Here is a 17,650-nt window from a genome sequence, read left to right on the forward strand (position 1 = left end):
CTGCTCCTCCTGGTCCACAAGCAGTGCTGTAAAGGCACATACCTCCATCCAGCAGTCCTCACCTCCATTCAGCTGCCAGGTTTCCCGAGGCTCGGGAAACCCGATCAGCCAGTGTTAAAGCTGGAAGAGAGATAAAATCTTAGGCACGCATCCTCATTCAAATATTAAATGAGGGACCTGCCTCCTGGGAGTGGGATGGTCGCCTGCCCCCCATCCCACCTCCGTTAAAACCGGTAGTGGGCGGGTTCAAGGCGGGTTGGGTCTGAATTTGAAATTTTTTGCATTTTAACTTCCCACCTGTCCCAAACCCACCCGTTTTTTGGGGGTTAAAATTACCCCTTGGATGTCCATATTTTGGTGCCATGGTAATATTCCCATTAGAAAAATTCTATGCACTGTATTAGTCTTTATGCAATGTGGGAGCCAAGCCTGTTCAAAGAACCTTTCTTAATAAATTGTATTGTTTCATGTTTCAGTTTCCAACATGTGGGGACTTTGGGGGCCCTTGTTGCAATGTAGCTACATCAAGTGGAAAATCTAAACAGTTTCGAAGTAGCTGCCACATTCTTTCGGCTTCATAAATAGCTAAGCAAACAGGAAGTAACACAATTATTCAGCCCAATGTGGTGAAATTTGAGGAAGCTGTGAAATTCCAAAAATGCATACATACCAGGCTCTTGGTATTGAATTCTCTGTATTGGAGAGAGATGGTAGCTATGTCAGTGTGTTGCATTTGTAAGAGTTTGGAGATGGCAGTTGAGACTAAATCCTTTTGCAATTGTTTTCCTTCAGTGAAACTTTAATAAATACCGCATCTTTAGTTCAGTTTTTTTTTAAGCATTCCAGCGACAAGCTGGTCACACAGCTAAACGTTATCCTAGGAGGCAGTTACATCACTACTTCTGTGACACCATTGAAAGGACTTTCACATCAATACAAGAATGATAGTATAACTCTGAAGTTGGGTTCTGATCTGACTCCAGAGGCATGTGGCGTGAGATTCCCTGGAGGATGTGTCTCTCCAGGTTAACACTGTGTAGAGTATAAATCCAGTGCGGCATCAACTGGGTTAACATTGCATAGAGTGTAAATCCTCTCATTAGACAAATGTCCAGTTAATTTGAAGGATGAATAGGCCAGGCCACCAGGAGAACCTCCTGCTCTTCTTTGAATGGTGGTAAAGGGATCTTTTTTGCCCACCTGAACTGGCAGACAGGACTTCAGTTTCATATTTCATCTGACAATGCAGCATTTCCTCACTACTGCACTGTATCTGAAAGGAGGAGAGCATGCCAGGGGATCTCAGAGATGCCATAATTGTGACCATCTTCAAGAAAGGTGACAAGTCCGATTGCGGTAATTACAGAGGAGTTTCCCTGCTGTCTGTCACAGGGAAAGTCATTGCAATCACCTTCTCTCAGTGGCCGAAGAGCTCCTCCCGGAGTCACAATGCAGATTCCGCCCACTAAGGGGCACAATGGACATGCTCTTCACCGCACATCAATTACAAGAGAAATGCAGGGAACAGTGCCAACCGCTGTACATGGCCTTCTTTGATCTCACAATGTCAGGGTTGGGGAGCCACGGGGCCGTATAAATACGAGGCCGTGCTCTCCAGGCAAAGGTAGGATCTGGACCCAAGTGCAGAAACCAGACAAGAGACACATATACAGTACTTTGTTTGAACTTTACTAGATTCACACATAACCAGATTAACACAAGGGACACAGCAATATACATAAGAACTAGAGACAAGAGAACTCGAGACAGAGACATAAGCATACATAAGAACTAGAGACAAGTTACAAGACAGCTAGTCAAGATAGGAACTCAGGACAGCTTCCATGAGGAAGCCCACTTGTCTATACTGAGCTTGCGACAAGCTACCACAAGGGGCAACCGGCTTGCCGAGGCACAACTCCAGACAAGCTACCCCGAGGGTAATCGGCTTATCGATGCAAGGCTCAAGACAAGATCCCAACGGCTCCCACATAGCAACACGCTAGTCCAAACAGCACCTTACCAAGACAAGCAGCTCAACAGAACAAGACTTAAATACATCTTAAATCCAGAGACAAGAACACAGACTTAGATACATAGCTCGAGAGAACTAGAACACAAATTTAGGTACATAGCTCGAGAGAACTAGAACACAGACTTAGATACATAACTCGAGAAAACTAGAACACAGACTTAGATACATAGCTCGAGAACTATGGCACAGACTTAGATACATAACTCGAGAGAACTAGAACACAGACTTAGATACATAGCTCAAGAGAACTATGGCAGCCAGCTTGTGAAGGCAAGCTGCCATAGAGGAAAGGCTAGTCACACAGAGAACCTAGTCAAGACAAGGAACATTGTCAAGACTAACTCCCTGGTTCACCCTAGTGAGGACTGAGCACTGAGTGAAACAACAACAGAACTTATATACCAAGAAAACCAGGTGCCAACCATAAACAGCTAACAGGCTGATTAAAAACTAACACAGGGTTAGGAACAATTAACACCAGAGAACGAGAAACAATTAACACAGGAGACTGACAAGTGAAGGTGCCATCTAGAGGTTACAAAAAGGAACTGACTGGCACCCTCACACACAAAGGCCTTCGACACTATCAACCGTGAGGGATTATGGAGAGTCTTCCTCAAATTCGGCTGCCCTCAAAAGTTTGTCACCATCCTCCGCCTGCTTCACGACGACATGCAAGCCGTGATCCTGACCAACGGTTCCACCACAGACCCAATTCACGTACGAACCGGGGTCAAGCAGGGCTGTGTCATCGCACCAATGCTCTTCTCGATCTTCCTTGCTGCAATGCTCCATCTCACCCTCAGTAAGCTCCCCACTGGAGTGGAGCTCATTTACAGAACAAACGGGAAACTGTTCAACCCCCGTCGCATCCAGTCCAGATCCAAGGTCGTTCCATCCTCTGTCGTCGAATTACAGTATGCAGACAACGCTTGCGTCTGCGCTCACTCGGAGGTCGAACTCCAAACCATCGTCAACGCCTTCACCGAAACATACGAGAGCATGGGCCTTACACTAAACATCCGTAAGACAAAGGTCCTCTACCAACCTGCCCCCACCACACAGTACTGCCCCCCAATTATCAAAATCCACGACAAGGCCTTGGACAACGTGGACCACTTTCCATACCTCAGGAGCCTACTGTCAACAAGGGCAGACATCGACAACGAAGTCCAACACCGCCTTCAGTGTGCCAGTGCAGCCTTCGGTCGCCTGAGGAAGAGAGTGTTTGAAGACCAGGACCTCAAACCCGGCACTAAGCTCATGGTCTACAGAGCAGCAATGATACCCGCCCTGCTGTATGCCTCAGAGACATGGACTATGTACAGCAGGCACCTCAAAGCACTGGAGAGGTACCACCAACGCTGCCTCCACAAGATCCTGCAAATCCATTGGCAGGATAGGCGCACCAACGACAGTGTTCTTGCTCAGGCCAACATCCCCAGCATCAAAGCTTTGACCACGCTCAATCAGCTCCGATGGACGGGTCACATTGTCCGCATGCCCGATACGAGACTCCCAAAACAAGGGCTCTACTCGGAGCTCCGGCACGGCAAGAGAGCCCCAGGTGGGCAGAGGAAACGCTTCAAGGACACCCTCAAAGCCTCCTTGAAAAAGTGTAACATCCCCACCGACACCTGGGAATCCCTGGCCCAAGACCGCACAAAGTGGAGGCGAAGCATCCGGGAAGGCGCCGAACACCTCGAGTCTCTTCGTCGGGAGCAAGCGGAAACCAAGCGCAGGCAGCGCAAGGAGCGCACGTCAACCCAAGCACCCCACCCACCCGCCCCTTCAACCACCGTCTGCCGCACCTGTGACAGAGACTGTAGGTCCCGCATTGGACTAATCAGTCACCTGCGAACTCATTTTTAATGTGGAAGCAAGTCATCCTCGGTTCTGAGGGATTGCCTAAGAAGGAGAGTAGTGTCAGACTAGATTATGTTCTCCAGTCCTGGAGTGGGGCTTGAACCCACAGTCTGCTATCTCAGGTGGGCATGCTACCACTGAGCCAAGCTGATACAGAAATTAAGTGGGGTGGAGGGAACCAAAAATATGGTAGAAGAGTTGTTTTTAAGAAGCTTTTGAAGGAAGCGAGAGAAGTGATGTGACAGTGGTTTAACACAAGAATTCCAGTGGGCAACATATAGTGATGAACGATTGGCCACTAATAATAGAGCTGAGAAAATGCGGTAAGTAGTAATCCAGAGCCAGAAACATGTCGTTCGAGTCATGGCAATGAAGAGATTTGAAAATTAACACAGGATCTTTGAATTCGATAAGCTGGGGGCAGGGTCAGTGAAGCTTGGCCAGGACAAGATAACGATAATCTAGTTTATTTAGTTAGTTCAATCAGCCTTTTTTTTTGCTTGAGGATAGATGCCATGATGGGGTAAGATTCTAATGTAGCTGATATTGTGGCAAAAGTAAAACTTGTTACAAATATTGCAAAGACCTCTGTTCAGTTGTTTCTGTTCATACAGGCTGGAATGGGGAGACAAGACACATTCAATGTGATTTTCTAGGTTATGTGTATGATTAGCAGTTAATTTTAAACTTAGCTGAGAAATTTATTCAACTTTATAACTGCTGGGCTGTATTTATGAGTGTGAACTGTTCAAATTATTGCGTTAGTTTGGAAGTTTCAAAGAGTTAGAGCTTATTCAGGCACAGGGTAGATCCAATAAACAAGGTAAGATGAGGTCCGTTTTGGGCACGTTACAGGAACATACCTAAACATCAGGAGCAGTGAGGATATTCTCACCATAAAGGGTTAAGAACTCAGCTTGGCTTAGTTGGTAGCATTCTTGCCTCTGAGTCAAAGATTGTGGGTTCAAGACCATTCTCTCTCCCACTTTCTCCCCTCTCCCTCCTCCCATCTGTCCTCCTTCCTCCAACCCCCATCCACTAGCCCTTGACTTGAATACTGCACTTGGACTCAACTCCCCAGGTGCAACACCATGGGGGAATCAACTAATAGTTAGAAGCTGCAGTGGCACGGTACCACTGATGCCGTTTGATAAAGCTGCATATTAAATAAACATATAGGTCTAATTTAAGAAAAGTTACCCAGTGCCAATATGGCAAACTATATTGCATCAAAAGTGGCAGAACATGTACAGAAACTCGCTTTGAAGGCACCAGTAACTTATTCAAATTCATTTAACTATAAGCTCTTTTCAAATGTTACAATTTACTTTAAATAAACTAGCACACGGACCTTGGCAGATTGTATTGTAGGTCGTCCAGGAGCCAGATGCTTGGCATGTTGCTGAATTGTTCCCATTCAGAATAAATCCTTGATCACAAGTAAATGTGCACACAGACTGAAAATGGTTCTTTCCGTGCGATCCTTCGCATTTAACTGTGCTATGGTTTGCATTTGTAATGACTGGGCATGATGTAACTGTAAAACAAAGAGTTAAATGCAGAGTATTTTGTGCAGTGAATATAAAACCAAAAGGCTTGTTTTGTAATGCCACACACTGGAATTTGTGCTGTAAACAAGTGGGTTTCGAACTTTTCTGTATGGGGCCACCATTAAAAGTATTGAGACATACCAGGGGTTCCTGTCCTAACTTCTGAAAGATAGTTTTAGCTGGGCAAAGGAAATGGTGCTATTGTAACAGAAAATATTTATATTAGTATACAGCAACAGAAATAATGTACAAGGAAGTCAATAAATGCAAAAGTCTAATGACATATGAACAGAAACCTGAGGACTCTGTGGACTCTGAGATCCCTTCTGGACCCCCTAGGTTGTTTGAAAACCTATATGCTGTAATCAGTAAGTCTGGGAACATAGATAAAAGCTAAAATTATTGGCTTAAGTAGGAATGAATGCATTGGTTGCAAATGGGAAATAATTTTGGATTTGTGATCTACATTTACTTATAAGACTGTAATTCACTGTCTTAATGAGCAAAGAGTCTGCCCAGTGTGAGACTGAGCTATGGAGGCCAAAAGATCCCATTTCATTCATGGGCTGTGTTGAGTTAGCCGGAGCAACAGTTTTGAAAACTGCAGCTGATCTCAATGTTTCTGGGCTAGAGAAGGGAAAAATCAGCCAGGGTACCAGGCCCCGCTGGAGAATGTGTATGCGTTGGATGTCAGGCGAAGGCAGGACCAGGCTCAGCTGTGAAGCTGTCCACGGTCCAATAACCTGCCAATATCAATAGGGTCATGCATGAAGAATACATAGAAGATAGGAGCAGGAGTAGGCCATTCGGCCTTTCGAGCCTGCTCCGCCATTCAATGAGATCATGGCTGATCATCCAAATTCAGTACCCGGTCCCTGCCTTCTCCCCATATCCCTTGATCCCTTTAGCCTTAAGAAATATATCCAACTCTTTCTTGAATATACTTAATGAACTGGCCTCCACCGCCCTCTGTGGCAGAGAATTCCACAGGTTCACCACTCTCTGTGTGAAGAAATTCCTCCTCATTTCAGTCCTAAATGGCTTACCCCTTATCCTTAGACTATGACCCCTGGTTCTGGACTCCCCGGCCATCAGAAACATCCTTCCTGCATCTAGTCTGTCCAGGCCTGACAGAATTTTATAGGTTTCGATGAGATCCCCTCTCAATCTTCTAAACTCCAGTGAGTATAAGCCCAATCGACACAATCTCTCCTCATACGTCATTCCTGCCATCCCATGGTGAATCTTCGCTGCACTCCTTCCACGGCAAGAACGTCCTTCCTCGGGTAAGGCGACCAAAACTGCACACAATACTCAAGGTGTGGTGTCACCAAGGCCCTGTACAACTGCAGCAAGACATCCTTGTTCTTGTACTCGAACCCTCTTGCTACGAAGGCCAACATACCATTTGCCTTCTTAACCGCCTGCTGCACCTGCATGCTTACCTTCAGCGACTGGTGTACAAGAACACCCAGGTCTCTTTGCACTTCCCCTTCTCCCAATCTATTACCATTCAAATAATAATCTGCCTTCCTGTTTTTGCCACCAAAGTGGATAACCTCACATTTATCCACATTATAGTGCATTTGCCATGTTTCTGCCCAATCACCCAACCTGTCCAAATCGTGCTGGAGTTTCACGGCATCCTCCTCACAGCATACCCTCCCCCCCAGCTTTGTGTCATCTGCAAATTTGGAGATATTACATCCAATTCCCTCGTCCAGATCATTAATATATATTGTGAACAGCTGGGGTCCTAGGACCGATCCTTGCGGTACCCCACTAGTCACTGCCTGCCACTCGGAAAACGACCCGTTTATTCCAACTCTTTGCTTTCTGTCCGCCAACCAGTTCTCTATCCAAGTCAATACCTTGCCCCCAATCCCATGTGCCTTAATTTTGCACGCTAATCTCTTATGCGGGACCTTATCGAAAGCCTTCTGAAAGTCCAAATAGACCACATCCACTGGTTCTCCCTTATCTATTCTACCAGTTACATCCTCAAAAAATTCCAGTAGATTAGTCAAGCACGATTTACCTTTTGTAAATCCATGTTGACTTTGTCCGATCCTGTCACTGTTTTCCAAGTGCTCTGCTATTACATCTTTTATAATGGACTCTAGCATTTTCCCCACTTACTGGTCTATAATTCCCCGCCTTTTCTCTACCACCTTTTTTGAATAGTGGGGTAACATTAGCTACCCGCCAATCCATGGGTACCGTTCCAGAGTCTATCGAGTTCTGGAAGATGACCAGCAATGCATCTACTATTTCTAGGGCCACTTCCTTAAGTACCCTGGGATGTAGATTATCAGGCCCTGGGGATTTATCGGCCTTCAGTCCCATCAATTTTCCTAACACCATTTCCCTACAAATACTGATTTCTTTCAGTTCCACCCTTTCATCAGACCCTATGTTCCCCGGCATCTCTGGGAGGTTATTTGTGTCCTCCTTTGTGAAGACAGAACCAAAATATGTATTTAGTTGGTCTGCCATTTCTTTGTTCCCCATTATAAATTCCCCCGATTCTGACTGCAAGGGACCTACGCTTGACTTCACCAATCTTTTTCTCTTCACATATCTATAAAAGCTTTTACAGTCAGTTTTTATGTTCTCTGCAAGCTTACCCTCATATTCTATTTTCCCTTTCTTAATTAATCCCTTTGTCCTCCTTTGTTGAATCCTAAACTGCTCCCAATCCTCAGGATTATTGCTTTTTCTGGCCAATTTATATGCCCTCTCCTTGGACCTTATGCTATCCCTAATTTCCCTTGTTAGCCACGGTTGGGTCACCTTTTTTGTTTTATTTTTATGCCAAACTGGGATGAACAAATTCTGTAGTTCCTCCATTTGGTCTTTGAATGTTTGCCATTGCCTATCCACCGTCAACCCTTTGAGTGCCATTCCCCAATCAATGGGGCAGTGAGTCAGGAGCAGCCCGACCAGAGCGGGCCTGTGTGGGAACACAGCATCGGCGGCAGTTACACCGGCGGCAGTGAGTCAGGAGCAGCCCGACCAGAACGGGCCTGTGTAGGAACACAGCATCGGCGGCAGTTACACTGGCGGCAGTGAGTCAGGAGCAGCATACCAGTTCAACAGCAGGGGAGAGAGGTAAAAAGTAATCAAAGTGTGACGTCACCAGGAAGCAGGGAAGTGATTGGTTGGTGAGTATTTCTCTTTTTTTTTAAACTTTAACTCTGGTTTATAGTTTCTAAGGTCTCTCTGGTGTAGCAGGGACTGTTGGTAAACCAGTTAACTGTAGTGTAATTAGTGAGATTGATTGATTTAATTTAAATTCAATTAATTAAAGGGTAAGTCACGGCAGGACAGCCGGGCCCCGTGATCTGCTCCTCCTGCGATATGTGGGAACTCAGGGACACTTCCTGTGTCCCTGACAACTACATGTGCAGGAAGTGCATCCAGCTGCAGCTACTGACAGACCGCATTGCAGTGCTGGAGCTGCGATTGGACACATACTGGAGCGTTCACGATGCTCAGGACAACGTGAATAGCACATTTACGGAGTTGGACACACTGCAGGTAGAGGTTGGACAGGAAGAAAGGGAACAGGTGACCAACAGGCAGAGTACTCGGCGCAGGCAGGTAGTGCAGGGGTCCCCTGTGGCCATCCCCCTCTCCAACAGATACACCACTTTGAGTACTGTTGGGGGGGATGGCTTATCAGAGGAAAGCAGCAGCAGCCAACTTCTTGGCACCAGGGGTGGCTCTGCTGCACAGAGTGGGAGGAAAAAGAGGGGTAGAGCTATAGTAATAGGGGATTCAATTGTAAGGGGAATAGATAGGCATTTCTGCGGCCGCAAACGAGACTCCAGGATGGTGTGTTGCCTCCCTGGTGCAAGGGTCAAGGATGTCTCCGAGCGACTCCAGAACATCTTGGAAGGGGAGGGTGAACAGCCAGTTGTCGTGGTGCATATAGGCACCAACGATATAGGTAAAAAGCGGGATGAGGTCCTAAAAGCGGAGTATAGGGAGTTAGGAGATAAATTAAAAAACAGGACCTCAAAGGTAGTAATCTCAGGATTGCTACCAGTGCCATGTGCTAGTCAGAGTAGAAATAGAAGGATACTTCAGATGAATACGTGGCTAGAGGAATGGTGCCGGGGGAGGGATTCAAATTCCTGGGACATTGGAACCGGTTCTGGGGGAGGTGGGACCAGTTCAAACCGGACGGTTTGCACCTGGGCAGGGCTGGAACCAATGTCCTAGGGGGAGTGTTTGCTAGTGCTGTGGGGGAGGGTTTAAACTAAAATGGCAGGGGGTTGGGAACCTGAGCAGGGAGACAGAGGAAAGGGAAACAAGGATAAAAGCAAAAGATAGGAAGGAGAAAAACAAAAGTGGCAGTCAGAGAAATCAACGGTTTAAATCAAACATGGCCACAGTAAATAATAATTCTAATAGGTCTAAGAGCGTTAAAAAAACAAGCCTGAAGGCTTTGTGTCTTAATGCGAGGAGCATTTGTAATAAGGTGGATGAATTGGCTGCGCAAATAGAAGTAAACAAATACGATTTGGTTGGGATTACGGAAACGTGGCTCAAGGAAGGCCAGGACTGGGAACTCAACATCCAGGGGTATTCGATATTCAGGAAAGATAGGCAAAAAGGAAAGGGAGGTGGGGTAGCATTACTGGTTAAAGAAGGGATTAACACAATTGTAATGAAGGATATTAGCTCTGATGAGGTGGAATCTGTATGGGTAGAATTGAGAAATACTAAGGGGAAAAAAACATTAGTGGGAGTGGTTTATAGACCTCCAAACAGTAAGGCGGAGGTTGGGGATGGCATTAAAAGAGAAATTAAAGAAGCGTGCAATAAGGGCACAGCAGTCATCATGGGTGATTTTAATCTACATATAGATTGGGCCAACCAAATGAGTAACAATACTGTGGAGGAGGAATTCCTGGAGTGTTTACAGGATGGTTTCCTGGACCAATATGTCGAGGAACCAACCAGAGATCAGGTCATCTTAGACTGGGTATTATGTAACAAGAAAGGATTAATTAGCAATCTTGTTGTAAGAGGCCCCTTGGGTCGGAGCGATCATAATATGATCGAATTCTTCATTAAGATGGAGAATGAAGTAGTTGACTCGGAGACTAGGGTCCTCAATTTAAATAAAGGAAACTATGATGGTCTGAGGAGCGAGTTGGTTAGGATTGTCCACTTGGACACTTGGACAAGGTAGCAGAAGACCACTTGCACTTATGGAATCCTACTCCAGCAAGAGTCAGTGCCCTCAGGAGATTACATTCTTGAATACATATTTTCTGCCATTTTTCTTTCTCCAGCACTTACCATTTTCACAGTTGTTTCCATAAAAACCTTGGTCACAGGTGCAACTAAAACCATTCACCAATTCAATGCACGTGCCTCTTCTGTTGCAGGTTGTTGCCTTGCATCGCACTGTAGAGACATTAGCGCAAGCATTAACATTGGGTCCACATCTGCCGGATGGCATTTAACATGTGTAAGTTTAGTTTAATGCATGTGGGTGGGGCTTTTACCAAGCATGTTCACAGTATGTAGGGTTCCTAACTAAAGTCTTTTGAGAGGGAAATAGTCCTAGGTGTTATAATGCTCGAGTCTTTAAATAAATGTTTATGATGATCATAAATGTGGTGAAAGGCTATAGCAAAATGAAGGTGTTGGGGGAACTGTCCATTGGTTCATGGATAACACACAGATTTATGCTTGGATGTTAGGACCTTGGATGAGAAAGAAAAAACTACAAACAGATCTCGATGCAATGGGGAAATGGGTCCCCATCTGCCAGATGGCATTTAACATAGATACGTGTAGTGTAAAGCATGTGGGTAGGGCTTTTGCCAAGCATGCGCACACTATGCAGGGTTCATAACTAAAGTCTATTGAGCAGGAAATAGTCCCAGGTGTTATAATGCATGAGTCTCTAAATAAATATTTATTATGATCATAAATGAGTATGATCAGTGGTGAAAAGCAAATAGAACATTTGGATGTATAGCTCAGATAATCCAATATAAGACAAAAAGCACCACAGTGTCCTTGTACAAGACCATGCTTAGGCTTCATCTAGAATACTGTGTCACGATTTGGTCCCCTTACATGGTGGGTGATATAGAGGTGCAAATGAACTCATGTAAATTAATGCAAAAGTCTGATGACACATGAACAGAAACCTGAGGAATTTGTGGACTCTCTGAGACCCCTCTGGAACCCTAGGGACTTTGAAAACCTATATGCAGTAATCAACAAGTCTGGGCAAATATATAAAAGCTAAAATTATTGGCTTAAGTAGGAACAAATGCAATGGTTACAAATGGGAAATAATTTTGGATTTGTGATCTACATTCACTTAAAAGACATGCACCGCCTTAATGAGCAAAGACTTTGCCCAGTGTGATACTGAGCTATGGAAGCCAAAAGGTCCCATTTCATTCATGGGCTGTGCTGAGTTAGCCAGAGCAACAGTTGGAAAACTGCAGCTGACCATTGCTTTAAGGTCAGACCTCATTCAGCAGTTCAGCAGTCACTGCATATAAATTGACTTACACTTCCTTACTTTTCAGGCAAATGTTAAACGTTACTATTACTATAATATAAAAAGAAATCAATGGCAGTACAGGAAACTCTTTGGTATCCGGCACCTACGGGACCGGGATGGTGCCGGTTCTTTAAAAATTTCGGATAACAGAGAGGTATACCTACCAAGGTACGAGAGCCCTGTTACACAGCACACCGGTTACACGGCCACAGATCCAGGGGTCCCTGTTACACGGCCACAGGTCTAGGAAACCCGGTTACACGGCCACAGATCCAGGAGTCCCTGTTACACGGCCACAGGTGCAGGAACCCCGGTTACACGGCTACTAATATACAGTAAAACGTACCTGAACCTACTCCTGAATGTTGCCGGTTAATAGAGATTTCTGGATATTTAGGTGCCTTTTAAACGAGAGTTTCCTGTATATTATTCGCAGACTTTCTGGGCTAGAGAAGGGAATATTCAGCCAGGGTTCCAGGCCCTGCTGGAGAATGTGTATGTGTTGGGTGTCAAGTGAAGACCGGATCAGGCTCAGCTGTGAAACCGTCCACAGTCCAATAACCTGCCAATGTCAGTAGGGTTAGGCATGAAGAATGTCCACTTGGACAAGGTAGCAGATACCGCCAGCCCATATGGAATCCTACTCCAGCAAGGGTCAGTGCCCTCAGGAGAGGCAGTGGGCCTGGATTATCTTTTTGAATACGCATTTACTGCCATTGTTTTCTCCAGCTCTTACCATTTTCACAATTGTTTCCATAAAAACCTTGGTCACAGGTGCAACTAAAAGCATTCGCCAATTCAATGCACGTGCCTCTTCTGTTGCAGGTTGTTGCCTTGCATTGCACTGTGGAGTCATTAGCACAAGCATCAACATTATCACTCAAATATGATGTAGTCACAAATAAATAATTTGCAGATTCATTATTTACATTATGTAGTCTGATAGGCTGCTGAGAATGCATTAATTAAACAATAATGCACATCTGTATAACCACCAGGGAATAGAGTCCAGGCATCCAACAAAAACACAGGTCAAGCCTACAAATTAAGCAGGCTATCTTCAATTTTTTTTGCTACAATGTATGTGTATCATATTAATCTTCCCTCACACTTCAATGTATTGAAGGATGTGGCCAATATTTGTGTTTGAAAACAATTGCTGCTTCACCTTGGCTGGGAACAGGATTTCAACTTCATTAGTGAATGAAATGGAGGATTTGGGAGGATACTTGCATCAGTGGATCTTCTGGTTCCAGCTCATATCCTCAAACACAATGCAGTGTAACCAGTAGCAAGAGAGGATTACCGAGAGGCCTAATAGCGCTGACAGAACACCTGAGGTTTGGGCTGAGGGAGGCGGGCAGGTAAGCACCAACATAGAGCCAGTAGGAAGAAAGAAGTGCTGACAGATCACATGGCAGGGGTGGCGATGAGTGGCAGAAGGATACAGGTGAGCATCGGGTCAAGGTACCTGACTGGGGAGCAGCTACAGGCAGTGGGAAGGAGTCTCTGGAGTTAGGTTCACTGGGAGGAGAGACCAGTGGGAGTAATGTTGGTCAGGAGTAAAGGCAGCAGGCAACAAGCCTTGGAAAAAACAAAGAGAGGGCCTTAAAAAAAGTATCAGGGAAAGAAAAGCAGAAAAGAACAACAGGTAAGGGACAAGACAGACAGAATTTAACTATAGACAGCTACTGAATCAATTAAACCTTCTGGTCTATGAAAGAGCAGGAGATCAATGCTGAGGGAACCATGTCACAATCTATACTAATGATCTTGATATAGGTGTTGGGGGAACTGTCCATTGGTTCATGGATAACACACAGATTTATGCTTGGATGTTAGGACCTTGGATGAGAAAGAAAAAACTACAAACAGATCTCGATGCAATGGGGAAATGGGTCCCCATCTGCCAGATGGCATTTAACATAGATACGTGTAGTGTAAAGCATGTGGGTAGGGCTTTTGCCAAGCATGCGCACACTATGCAGGGTTCCTAACTAAAGCCTATTGAGTGGGAAATAGTCCCAGGTGTTATAATGCATGAGTCTCTAAATAAATATTTATTATGATCATAAATGAGTATGATCAGTGGTGAAAAGCAAATAGAACATTTGGATGTATAGCTCAGATAATCCAATATAAGACAAAAAGGACCATAGTGTCCTTGTACAAGATCATGGTTAGGCTACATCTAGAATACTGTGTCACGATTTGGTCCCCTTACATGGTGGGTGATATACAGGTGCAAATGAACTCATGTAAATTAATGCAAAAGTTTGATGACACATGAACCGAAACCTGAGGAATTTGTGACCTCTCTGAGACCCCTCTGGAACCCTGGGGACTTTGAAAACCTATATGCAATAATCAACAAGTCTGGGCAATTATATAAAAGCTAAAATTATTGGCTTAAGTAGGAACGAATGCAATGGTTACAAATGAGAAGTAATTTTGGATTTCTACGTTCACTTAAAAGACATGCACTGCCTTAATGAGCAAAGACTTTGCCCAGTGTGATACTGAGCTATGGAAGCCAAAAGATCCCATTTCTTTCATGGGCTGTGCTGAGTTAGCCAGAGCAACAGTTGGAAAACTGCAGCTGACCATTGCTTTAAGGTCAGACCTCATTCAACAGTTCAGTAGTCACTGCATATAAATTGACTTACACTTCCTTACTTTTCAGGCAAATGTTAAACGTTACTATTACTATAATATAAAAAGAAGTCAATGGCAGTACAGGAAACTCTTTGGTATCCGGCACCTACGGGACTGGGATGGTGCCGGTTCATTAAATATTCCGGATAACGGAGAGGTATACCTACCAAGGTACGAGAGCCCTGTTACACAGCACACCGGTTACACGGCCACAGATCCAGGAGTCCCTGATACACGGCCACAGGTGCAGGAACCCCGGTTACACGGCTACTAATATACAGAAAAACTTTATGAACCTACTCCTGAATGTTGCCGGTTAATAGAGATTTCTGGATATTTAGGTGCGTTTTAAACGAGAGTTTCCTGTACATCATTCACAGACTTTCTGGGCTAGAGAAGGGAATATTCAGCCAGGGTTCCAGGTTCTGCTGGAGAATGTGTATGTGTTGGATGTCAGGTGAAGACCGGATCAGGCTCAGCTGTGAAACCGTCCACAGTCCAATAACCTGCCAATATCAATAGGGTTATGCATGAAGAATGTCCACTTGACCAAGGTAGCAGAAGACCACCAGCCCATATGGAATCCTACTCCAGCAAGAGTCAGTACCCTCAGGAGAGGCAGTGGGTCTGGATTATCTTTTTGAATACGCATTTACTGCCATTGTTTTCCCCAGCTCTTACCATTTTCACAATTGTTTCCATAAAAACCTTGGTCACAGGTGCAACTAAAAGCATTCGCCAATTCAATGCACGTGCCTCTTCTGTTGCAGGTTGTTGCCTTGCATTGCACTGTGGAGACATTAGCACAAGCATCAACATTATCACTCAAATGTGATGTATTCATGAATAAATCATTTGCAGATTCATTATTTACATTATGTAGTCTGATTGGCTGCTGAGAATGCATTAATGAAACAATAATGCACATCTGCATAACCACCAGGGAATAGAGACCAGGCATCCAACAAAAACACAGGTCAATCCTACAAATTAAGCAGGCTATCTTCAATTATTTTTGCTGTGTAGTATGTGTATCATATTAATCTTCCCTCACACTTCAATGTATTGAAGGATGTGGCCAATATTTGTGTTTGAAAACAATTGCTGCTTCACCTTGGCTGGGAACAGGATTTCAACTTCATTAGTGAATGAAATGGAGGATTTGGGAGGATACTTGCATCAGTGGATCTCCTGGTTCCAGCTCATATCCTCAAACACAATGCAGTGTAACCAGTAGCAAGAGAGGATTACTGAGAGGCCTATTAGCGCTGACAGAAAACCTGAGGTTTGGGCTGAGGGAGGCGGGCAGGTAAGCACCAACATAGAGCCAGTAGGAAGAAAGAAGTGCTGACAGATCACATGGCAGGGGTGGCGATGAGTGGCAGAAGGGTACAGGTGAGCATCGGGTCAAGGTACCTGACTGGGGAGCAGCTACAGGCAGTGGGAAGGAGTCTCTGGAGTTAGGTTCACTGGGAGGAGAGACCAGTGGGAGTAATGTTGGCCAGGAGTAAAGGCAGCAGGCAACAAGCCTTGGAAAAAACAAAGAGAGGGCCTTAAAAAAAGTATCAGGGAAAGAAAAGCAGAAAAGAACAACAGGTAAGAGACAAGACAGACAGAATTTAACTATAGACAGCTACTGAATCAATTAAACCTTCTGGTCTATGAAAGAGCAGGAGATCAGTGCTGAGGGAACCATGTCACAATGAATATTAATGATCTTGATGAAGGTGTTGGGGGAACTGTCCATTAGTTCATGGATAACACACAGATTTATGCTTGGATGTTAGGACCTTGGATGAGAAAGAAAAAACTACAAACAGATCTCGATGCAATGGGGAAATGGGTCCCCATCTGCCAGATGGCATTTAACATAGATACGTGTAGTGTAAAGCATGTGGGTAGGGCTTTTGCCAAGCATGCGCACACTATGCAGGGTTCCTAACTAAAGCCTATTGAGTGGGAAATAGTCCCAGGTGTTATAATGCATGAGTCTCTAAATAAATGTTTATTATGATCATAAATGAGTATGATCAGTGGTGAAAAGCAAATAGAACATTTGGATGTATAGCTCAGATAATCCAATATAAGACAAAAAGCACCATAGTGTCCTTGTACAAGATCATGGTTAGGCTACATCTAGAATACTGTGTCATGATTTGGTCCCCTTACATGGTGGGTGATATAGAGGGGCAAATGAACTCATGTAAATTAATGCAAAAGTCTGATGACACATGAACAGAAACCTAAGGAATTTGTGGACTCTCTGAGGCCCCTCTGGAGCCCTGGGGACTTTGAAAACCTATATGCAATAATCAACAAGTCTGGGCAATTATATAAAAGCTAAAATTATTGGCTTAAGTAGGAACGAATGCAATGGTTACAAATGGGAAATAATTTTGGATTTGTGATCTACATTCACTTAAAAGACATGCACTGCCTTAATGAGCAAAGACTTTGCCCAGTGTGACACTGAACTATGGAAGCCAAAAGATCCCATTTCATTCATGGGCTGTGCTGAGTTAGCCAGAGCAACAGTTGGAAAACTGCAGCTGACCATTGCTTTAAGGTCAGACCTCATTCAGCAGTTCAGTAGTCACTGCATATAAATTGACTTAGACTTCCTTACTTTTCAGGCAAATGTTAAACGTTACTATTACTATAATATAAAAAGAAATCAATGGCAGTATATCATTCGCAGACCTTCTGGGCTAGAGAAGGGAATATTCAGCCAGGGTTCCAGGCCCTGCTGGAGAATGGCAGCACGGTGGCATAGTGGTCAGCACTGTTGCCTCACAGCGCCAGGGACCCGGGTTCGAATCCGGCCTCGGGTGACTGTCTGTGTGGAGTTTGCACATTCTCCCCGTGTTTGCGTGGGTTTCCTCCGGGTGCTCCGGTTTCCTCCCACAGTCCAAAGATGTGCGGGTTAGGTTGATTGGCTATGATAAATTGACCCTTAGTGTTAGTGGGGTTACGGGGATAGGGGTGGGATATTTGTTGATGTAG

At 44.7% G+C, this 17,650-nt stretch overlaps 1 protein-coding gene across 1 annotated transcript in view; it reads right to left on the reverse strand.

Moving 5' to 3' along the window:
• Positions 1–17,650, reverse strand: part of LOC147108133 (L-selectin-like) — a 50,066-nt gene that overhangs the window by 17,595 nt on the left and 14,821 nt on the right. Inside the window, exons 3-4 of the mRNA XM_086006025.1 lie at positions 15,329–15,436; positions 5,253–5,438 (exon numbers count right to left, since the gene is read on the reverse strand). Of these exons, the coding sequence (XP_085862151.1) occupies positions 5,253–5,438; positions 15,329–15,436 (294 nt within the window). The remainder of the gene's footprint in view (positions 1–5,252; positions 5,439–15,328; positions 15,437–17,650) is intronic.

This window comes from Somniosus microcephalus, chromosome 13, assembly GCF_052327205.1.
Source record: "Somniosus microcephalus isolate GS21.2 chromosome 13, FLI_Smic_1.0, whole genome shotgun sequence".
Taxonomy (NCBI): Eukaryota; Metazoa; Chordata; class Chondrichthyes; order Squaliformes; family Somniosidae; genus Somniosus; species Somniosus microcephalus.